At 39.2% G+C, this 10357-nt stretch overlaps 1 protein-coding gene across 2 annotated transcripts in view; it reads left to right on the top strand.

Annotated features, from left to right (window-relative positions):
- PIBF1 (progesterone immunomodulatory binding factor 1) overlaps positions 1–6351 on the top strand; it is a 231558-nt gene extending 225207 nt beyond the window's left edge. For both annotated transcript variants that reach the window (XM_010831994.1, XM_010831989.1), the window contains exon 18: positions 5913–6351. In XM_010831994.1, coding sequence (XP_010830296.1) covers positions 5913–5963 — 51 coding nt within the window. In that variant the 3' untranslated portion in view covers positions 5964–6351. The remainder of the gene's footprint in view (positions 1–5912) is intronic.
- The last annotated feature ends 4006 nt before the right edge of the window (positions 6352–10357 follow it).

The following is a 10357-nucleotide window of genomic DNA, read 5'->3' as shown; positions in this document are numbered from 1 at the left end:
CATTCTGTCATTTTTGAGATTGCATCCAAGTACTGCATTTCGGACTCTTGTTGACCATGATGGCCACTCCATTTCTCCTGAGGGATTCCTGCCCGCAGTAGTAGATATAATGGTCATCTGAGTTAAATTCACCCATTCCAGTCCATTTCAGTTCGCTGATTCCTAGAATGTCAACATTCACTCTTGCCATCTCTTGTTTGACCACTTCCAATTTGCCTTGATTCATGGACCTGACATTCCAAGTTCCTATGCAATATTGCTCTTTACAGCATTGGACCTTGCTTCTACCACCAGTCACATCCACAGCTGGGTATTGTTTTTGCTTTGGCTCCATCCCTTCATTCTTTCTGGAGTTATTTCTCCACTGATCTCCAGTAGCATATTGGGCACCTACTGACCTGGGGAGTTTCTCTTTCAGTATCCTATCATTTTGCCTTTTCATACTGTTCATGGGGTTTTCAAGGCAAGAATACTGAAGTGGTTTGCCATTCCCTTCTCCAGTGGACCACATTCTGTCAAATCTCTCCACCATGACCCGCCCGTCTTGGGTTGCCCCACAGGCATGGCTTAGTTCCATTGAGTTGGACAAGGCTGTGGTCCTAGTGTGATTAGATTGACTAGTTTTCTGTGAGTATGGTTTCAGTGTGTTGCCCTCTGATGCCTTCTCGCAACACCTACCGTCTTGGGTTTCTCTTCCCTTGGGCGTGGGGTATCTCTTCATGGCTGCTCCAGCAAAGCGCAGCCATTGCTCCTTACCTTGGACGAGGGTATCTCCTCACCGCGGCCCTTCCTGACCTTCAATGTGGGATCATTCCCATTCAATAATGGCAGTGTTACTTAGAATCATTAATAGTGCCCACCTTGCTTGTAAATGGTGATGTTACCTGATTAGTTGGAGCCATATTATGGCATTACTGTGGTGGCATTTTCTTTCACGTTGCATAGGGGCAAGTCTTGAATATAAACTCTCATGAGAATTCATAGCCAGACTTAAATAGAACTGAGAACTGTATATCATAGCTAACCCTAACATCATTTATTCATTTAAAAAAAAGTTTCTGAGCCCCTACCTTACGCCAAGCACTGTTAGAGGTAATAAGGATATAAAAATTCCTCCTTCTATGAGCTTATATTCTTTTATGAAAATTAAACTATAAATTGACAAGCAAACCAAAAAACAAATTGTAGAGAAATTGGAAAATTGACAAATGCTATAGGGAAAGATAAAACAAGATGGGGAGTGAGGAATAGAGAGGGGTGGCCTCCTCAAGAAGATGACACTTAATGCTTGAAAGAAATAAAACCAAATGCTCAAGAGTTTTGAGCAGCTGGGTTTTGCTAAGTCTCATCATTATCTTAATATTAAGTCAGTATACCCAGGTAAAAATAGATTCTGATGGACACTTGCTTTGCTATTAAACACGTAGGAAATGAGTTCCTATTACTTTTTTTTAATATATTTTAGAATACAAAGTATCTAATAAAATATGTGACTTTCTGTAACAGCAAAATCCAGGTAGCTCACACTGGAAATCGTACCCTTTTTCAGTGTTTCTGCTTTTTTCAAAACATTTTCATTTATTTCCTTTTTTGGACATGTACACACTGCTTTACTTGCTTGTTTGTTTCTCTCTGTGCTGGGTCTTCTTCGCTGCAGGCTTTCTCTGGCTTCGGAGATCGGAGATCGGGGACTGCTCTCTTGTCGCCGTGCACGGGCTTCTCCTCGCGGCGGCTTCTCTTGTTTTGGAGCTCGGGCTCTAGGCATGCGGGCTTCAGTAGTTGTGGTGCGCAGGTTCAGTTGCTCCTCGGCATGTGGAATGGTCCCAGACCAGGGACTGAACACGTGTCCCCTGCGTTGGTGGGTTCTTATCTGCACCGCCTGGGAAGCCGGGCGGCTGATAAATGTAGTTTTTCATTACTCTCATAATAAAATCAGAGTTCTGTGTTTCAGAAGAGGAAAACAGATGTAACCCAGGCAACCAGCAGGCCATGTCGTAGGGTATTCTTAATATTTTGGCCGCGCAGTTGGTGGAATCTCAGTTCCCCAACCCAGGATCAAACTGGGGTCCTCTGCAATGAAAGCACAGAGCCCTAACCACAGGACTTCCAGGGAATCCTTTATTCATTTTTATATCTGTGCAGCCTAACACAGGGACCTGGTATATAAATAGGTGTTCAATAAGTTATTTAAAAAATAATGTCAACTACAAACAATTTAGTTCATGTAGTGAAGTGTTAAGAGTTAGGATTAGAGAAGTAGTCTGGGCAAGATCCTAAAGGGCTCTGGCTTCCAGGTCAGTGTAGTTTGAACATGACAGTGGTGGTGAAGTTCTCCCCACAAACGTATGAATAAGGAACAAACGTTAGTCCCGTGGGAGCAAGCTGTGAAACCAATTTTAAATGATTATGACAAAAGAATTGAAAAGTTCATTTATGACGTGGAAAAGCAGTTAATCCCCAAGACAGAGGCCCACTTGACTGTGGCAAAGCTACTTCATTAACACATCTGAAGAAAGAAGGTATTGGGAGGCGGGGATGGAGAGAGAATGATCTGCAATGGACCAGATACAGATTGAAGCCATCAGGAAGGACAGTCTGCCACTGAAATGTTGGTTCTGTCCTTTATGAGTCTTAAGATTCCTTTTTGTTATCAAAAGTTTTATTTACCAATGGCAGGAAATGAAGAGGAATTAAAGAGCCTCTTAAGGGTGAAAGAGCACAATAACACAGATATATAGAACAGTCTTTTGGACTCTGTGGAGAGGGAGAGGGTGGGATGATTTGGGAGAATGGCCCTGCAACTTGTATAATATCATATATGAAGCGAATCACCAGTCCAGGTTCAATGCATGATACTGGATGCTTGGGGCTGGTGCACTGGGATGACCCAGAGGGATGGTACGGGGAGGGAGGAGGGAGGGGGGTTCAGGATGGGGAGCACGTGTACACCTGTGGCAGATTCATGTTGATGTATGGCAAAACCAATACAATATTGTAAAGTAATTAGCCTCCAATTAAAATAAATAAATTTATATTTAAAAAACAAACAAACAAACAAAAACCCTGGCTTGAAACTCAGCATTCACAAAACCAAGATCATGCCATCAGGTCCTATTACTTCATGGCAAATAGAAGGGGAAAAAATGGAAGCAGTGGCAGATATTCTTTTCTTGGGGTCCAAAATCACTGTGGATGTAGACTGGCACTATGAAATAAAAGACACTTGCTCCTTGGAAGGAAAGCTATGGCAAACCTAGACAGCATATTCAAAAGCAGAGACATCACTTTGCAACAAATGTCCTTATAGTCAAAGCTACCAGGAGTTGTGTATAGCTGTGAGCCATAAAGAAGGCTGGGCACCAAAGAATTAATGCTTTCGAATTGTGGTGCTTGAGAAGATTCTTGAGAGTCCCTTGGACAGCAAGAAGATGAAACCAGTCAATCCTAAAGGAAATCAACCCTGAATATATATTGGAAGGACTGTTGCTGAAACTCCAGTACTTGGGTCACCTGATATGAAGAGCTGACTCTGGAAAAGACCCTGATGCTGGGAAAGATTGAAAGCAAAAGGAGAAAAGGGCAGCAGAGGATAAGATGATTAGTTAGTATTGCTTACTCAGTGGGCATGAATCTGAGGACAGTGGAAGACACAGGAGCATGGCATGCTACAGTCCACAAGGTTGCAAAGAGTCAGACAAGACTTAACGACTGAACAGCCACAACCATACATGCATAAGGGGCTTCCTTGATGGTGGGTAAAGAGCCCACCTGCAAATGCAGGAGACGTGGGTTTGATTCCTTGTCAATAAGATCCCCTGGAGAAGAAAATTGCAACCCACTCCAGTTTTCTTGCATGGGAAATCCCATGAGCAGAGGAGCCTGGCAGGCTTATAGTCCATGGGGTCACAAAAGGGTCGGACATAACTCAGCGACTAAACATACACACACACATACATAATACTATCAGTTGATTTAGAAAATGTAGATATACAAATTCTATGCCTTTTTCTTGGTCTATACAATTTGCTTTCACATTTTTTTATCCTCGAGCCACAGTTAAAACCAGTTTATGTCATGACTTACTGAAGATCATAGTTTCTCAGAATGGAACCTACTCCTCCTCTGGCAGATCAGCTAGCATTCTGGTTTGTACTTTGGTTTCTTTTAGATTTGGTTAGCCCCTGTCACCTTTGAATTCTCTTGGAAGATAAAGCCTGGCTTTTCCCTGTTTCACCCTGAAGCCTTCTTTCACCTTTAATACTAAGGACTTTGGACTTTCTATTAAAGAAAAACAACTAAAGTGTTTTAATGCAGGTTTGCGTTTTAGAAAGATAAGCTTGGAAGGATTGTGGGTGATGAACAGAAGAGATAGTCAAATCAGAATTAGGAAATTCTTGCAGGAATGAAGCAGAAATAAAGGCCCAAGGTAACCTTTTAGAGTCAAGATAGAGAATAAGGAATGTAAAAGATATTTCTGTAAATGTTAAGGACTGTTTAGAGTGAAGACAGCAAGCAGAAAAAAAAAGAAGAAAGCTAAGATGAAGAGGAATCAAACATTTTTGGTTTAGATGACTGAACAAAATATGGTACCATTCACCAAGACAAAATATGGAGGATTGGGGGAGTTCCTTTTGACATACTGAATTTTAGTTGCCTTTAGGTGTTATGTAGGAAATGGCAACCCACTCCAGTATTCTTGCCTGGAGAATCCCAGGGATGGGGGAGCCTGGTGGGCTGCCGTTTATGGGGTCGCACAGAGTCGGACACAAACGAAGCGACTTAGCAGCAGCAGCAGCAGGCGTTATGTAAAAGTATCTGTAGCTCAAGTTAGGGCTATGGAAATACAGATGGGGTCTGAGGAAGGAGATGGAGGGACTACTGGTGTATATGGTGGTAACCGAAGGTGGCCAAGGGCATGGCTAAGGTCAAGAGGAGCTGACCATTGGTGTCACTTCTAATATTTTGTGCATTCAGCTATGGCATATGAGAAAGGTAAAATTACAAGTTATCATACCTACCTATATGCCAGTGTACATATATTTTTATGTATTTAGGAATGTGGTTCTTCATAATTTTAAGGAGATATAAATGGGAAAGGAGTAACTGCATATGTGATTTATTATATAAAATAAGATATTTTGATTGGAATCAGTACCTTATATAGATTTCTGAGTTTTATCGCAGCCCACCTTCCCTGCTCCTTTGCTACCACTCGTTCAGACTGAAATGATTGAGCAGTAAACCCAAGAAGTACTCTGGTTGATCAACATAACATCATACAGTCAAAACGAACAAACCTTTTGGCCAAGCCTATACTTAACAATTCAGAATACCCAAAGCACAATGATTTAGATCTAGAAATTCTTCACTAACTACTGAGTGAATGAGTATCTATATAGATAGCTAAGACAACTAAAAAGAAACTGTGGCCTTGGGTTTTTTTTTTTTATAATTTTCTTTGAAAAATAGAATCAATTCATAAAATGCTCACCTCTGTGCTGCTGCTGCTGCTAAGTCGCTTCAGTCGTGTCCGACTCTGTGCGACCCCAGAGACGGCAGCCAACCAGGCTCCCCCGTCCCTGGGATTCTCCAGGCAAGAGTACTGGAATGGGGTGCCATTGCCTTCTCCGGCTCACCTCTGTAGAATATGTTAAATGCAGACTTTAAGCCAGAAAATACAGCTGTGTATTTTTTTAATAGACATTCCAGTGGGAGATTATTTCTGACAAAAGACAAAATCTTTGCCCTTAAGTATCCTTCTGATTTATAGAAAGCAATTATTTACTATAATTTTACAGAAAAATTCCCAGTGTATATAGTTGCTTAGTTCTTTGAATTGCTTCTCTTGTACTCTTGTCCTTCTTATAAGCATTTTACTTAATTTTATTTTATCCTTTTATTTTTTTTCACAGACCAAGAAAGAAGCACCTGAGTGGTCTAAGATACAAAAAATGAAGACCTAGTGTTTTGGACAGATTCCTGAAGTTCTTTTTCTGATGAGCAGAAAGTTTATCTTAATCATGGACTTGACTTTTTTTAAATAGCTAATTTACAGTTTATTTTAACTGAACATTAAATTAACAAATTTTATCATCATAATCAAAATACATAAAATGTAAATATTTGGTTTATCTATTTTGTTAAAAAATAAATATTGTGTACTCTATTATGATTTAAATTTTGGAACTTTCATAATTCTTCGAGTCATTTTAAACATGTGGCTTCTAAATATTTTGGTTAGCTGTTATATTGGTGAATATTTTCCTCACTACATAAATTTTGAATTTAAATGTCATAACACAAATACAAGACACTTTACAATTTTTAAATTAATAATCATTTGTGAAGAATACTAGAAAGCATTTCAAATGCCCGATAATGGTAGTCAGTATCATGTTAGTGTATATGAATTGCTGATTCTTTCTTGAGTCTGTTTTTTTCTTACATTTCATATTATTGCTCACCAATACAATCCTTTACAAAGTCTATTATTCCATTGGTCAAGTAAAAATTTGATGAAAAGTGTCTTGTCACTTTGTTTGAAACAGTGCTGATTCAGATGCAGTATGGACCAAACACCTAGTCAGTGAGAAGAAATCAGTAGCATTTTCTACGTTGCTTGTCATAAAATATGCTCCATTTCTTATTCAAGAGTTACAATTTAGAAGAAAGAAGAGGAGTGAAAGAGAAAGAAAAAGAAATATATTTTTATGTATCAGATTTTCTTAACCACTGTTGGCATAAAGTGTGAAAGTAAAGTGAAGTCACTCAGTCATGTCTGACTCTTTGCAACCCTATGGATTGTAGCCTGCCAGGCTCCTCTGTCCATGGGGTTTTACAGGCAAGAATACTGGAGTGGGTTGCCATTTCCTTCTCTAGCTGTTGACATAGAGGCTGGATAATTTTTGTTCAGGATGGGAGTGGGGGGCAGTTCTTTGCTTTGTGAAATGTTTTATCGACACCACTGGCCTCTACCACCAGATGAAGGTGGCATTCCCACCCCCCCCCCCCCCCCACCCCCAGTTATGACAATTAAAACCCTCTCTGTCCCCTTTAACTCCTAGTGAAGAACCGTGGATACACATTTTATCAGTGATTATTATCCTTGTAGATATGAGAAAAGAGTCTATCTGATCACTGTGTTCTTTGAAAGTTTACAAATGTCATTCATAAGCTATTAGCTGAGTGTGAGAGAACAGAAAAAGCCTTTGATAATAATATACACTTGTAAATCTACTGTTGGCCTAAAAACTCTAATCTGCTGCTTCCCTTTTATTTCATTTGGATACATCTAAAATAGATTTTCTGCAACAAAGTTTGGTTTGTTTAGCCTCTCTGAGGCACACATTCTGATTCCAGATACCTTTATAGTTCATTAAAACTAAACATGTAGACATAATTTGTTTCCTTCCAAAATGCTAGAAGAGAATGTCTATTTTATTTTCAATTCTAGTTATTTATCTGAAAGCATTTTATAATTTAGTTCAGTGTAACTCCATTTGTTATATGTACATATTTTAATATAAAGGATTACTGATTGATAGTCCAAGTTAAAGTAATGGTGTGGGCAAAAACACAGAAGCAGGAAAATTTGGAGCTAATTTTAAAAATAGAAAATGCAATGATGAAGAAATTTAAAGTCTTTCTCCCTTCAAATCCCTGTTTTTTCCCTTTTTCCCTTGCTTTCATTTCTAGATATGAATTACTCCTTTAAAAAATACAGTTCTTTCTGTCATCTCCTACCACTAATAAATCCAGAATCAGATTGTGGTATGAAATCTTTTTGCATGACATTTGTGAATTTTCTATTTCAAGTGCCACTTCTTCCAGAAAGTTCTGTCGGTTCTACCATAGTAATCTGTATTGTGTACTCTGTACTCTATATCTCTTAATTCTGCTTGCCATATTTTATGATTGTTTACTTGTTCATTTCCTTGAAGGCAAGAACTGTTTCTTAAGCTTTTTTGGTTTGCAGTATTTAGCACTGTGCTTGAATTCAAGCTATAAATGTTAATTTGATAAGTTGGGCACAGATGAGATACAGTGATGTAACTTTTTTTAATATATTAAGAATTAGAGGGATTTTTTTTTTAGTGTCATAGACTCTGTTCTAGTTCATTTCTTAATACCACTACAACCCTTGCCTTTTCTTTCAATTTCCAGACCTTAATTTTGTCTTTCTCCTTTTTTTAAATTGCAGTAAAAAACTTAAAATTTACATAAAATAACATAAAATTTACCATTTACCCATTTTTAGTTGTAGGGTTCAATATGTTGAGTATATTCACAATGTACAGTAGGTCTCTCAAGCTTTTCCCTCTTTCAAATCTGAAACTCTGTACCCGTTAACCCTTTCTCTCACCAGATCACACGGTGACCCTGGGTCACTGTATTGTACAGGCAGGGTTGTATAATCAGCAGGGGTTTAAATCCAGACTCCCACCTTTAGGGAAGAGTGAACTTGTTAATGAGCCAGATTCCCTTTGGTTTTAAGGTCCTAAGAAGCAGCATGCATTCGTGCTAAGTCACTTCAGTCATGTCCGACTCTTTGTGACCCTCTGGGCTGTAGCATGCCAAACTCCATTGGATTTCCCAGGCAAGAATGCTGGAGTGGATTGCCATGCCCACCCAGGGATCGAACCCATCTCTCTTATGTCTCTTGCATTGGCAGCCGGGTTCTCTGCCACAAGTGCCACCTGGGAAACCCACCTGAGAAGCTGATGATAGGCAAAACAAGAGTTTAAAAAGTAATTAGTACTGTAAATGCTGCGAAGAAAGACTTCCTGCAGCTTGGAGGTGGTCACCAGGCAAAGCTCACTAGCCAGACAGCTATCAGGAGTCTTCCAAGGTATGGTTTGTTTTGGTTGATTTACTGAGTCCGTGGTCCAGTCCTCAGCCTTACAGGCCCAGAAACTTAATTCTGTTAATGAGTTAAAGATGATGAATCTTTCCAGAGTTGCCCACACTTACACTGGTTACAAACCGTAATGTATCAGTTGTAAGTGAAAAGTAAAACCATTATGTGGAATGTCACTTACTGGGATAAGCACCAGTGATGTGTTCTTGACCTGTTTTCCCTTGCTTCTGCAATATTGTACACTCATCATTTTCCCCCTTGCTCCTCTTGTACCTAATCGTAAAACATTAGAGTTGTTCAGACTGTCTTTTCCCCCTTAAGTCTTTTTTATGTTCTGTACTTATTCTCTTGATGAGCGAACTCTCTGGCTTCAGTTATTATATGCCAGTTTCCCCAAGTTTATATCTCTCACCCAAACTTAGCTTTTAGAATAAGACCTGCCTATGACATCTCCATTTGAATGTCTCATTGTAACTTCAAACTTAACATGTACAAAACTAAATTCAACAAGTTTCTTCTCCTGGGTTCCCAGTTTCAATAAATGGCTCCTATCAGTGGCTTGTATTACAAACCTATGAGTCATTCCAGACCCTTTTCTTATTAGTCTGCAAGCTTCAATCACCACACCCAGATGATCTGCCTCTTAGTTTCCTTTTTAAAGAACTTTTGATTATGAAAATTTGCAAATATTTAAAAGGACAAAATAAATCTTGGGGTGATGGAAGTGTTCACTATCTTGATTATGGTGGTGGTTTGATGGTTATATAAAAATGTTTATCAAATTCTATTTTTCTAAATGTATAGTTTATTTTATGTCAGTTATGCCTCAATAAAGATGTTTAAAAAGAAGAAAAAGTTAGGAAATCACCACTGAGTAACCCCTGATGAAGTGATTCAGGTATCAATCACCAATGAATGCTAAAGCAATTAGAAGATATTGGAGAACTTTATATCAGGGCTGGAAGAAGCCCAAGCTGGAATCAAGATTGCCAGGAGAAATATCAATAACCTCAGATATGCAGATGACACCACCCTAATGGCAGAAAGTGAAGAGGAACTAAAAAGTCTCTTGATGCAAGTGAAAGAGGAGAGTGAAAAAGTTGGCTTAAAGCTCAACATTCAGAAAACAAAGATCATGGCATCTGGTCTCATCACTTCATGGGAAATAGATGGGGAAACAGTGGAAACAGCGTCAGACTTTATTTGGGGGGCTCCAAAATCACTGCAGATGATGATTGCAGCCATGAAATTAAAAGACGCTTACTCCTTGGAAGGAAAGTTATGACCAACCTAGATAGCATATTGAAAAGAAGAGACATTACTTTGCCAACAAAGGTCCATCTAGTCAAGGCTGTGGTTTTTCCAGTGGTCATGCGTGGATGTGAGAGTTGGACTGAAGAAAGCTTACCGCTGAAGAATTGATACTTTTGAACTGTGGTGTTGGAGAAGACTCTTGAGGGTCCCTTGGACTGCAAGGAGATCCAACCAGTCCATTCTGAA

Source organism: Bison bison, unplaced genomic scaffold (assembly GCF_000754665.1).
Source record: "Bison bison bison isolate TAMUID 2011002044 unplaced genomic scaffold, Bison_UMD1.0 scf7180017860360, whole genome shotgun sequence".
NCBI lineage: Eukaryota > Metazoa > Chordata > Mammalia > Artiodactyla > Bovidae > Bison > Bison bison.
This window is presented reverse-complemented; position numbering and strand designations above follow the sequence as displayed.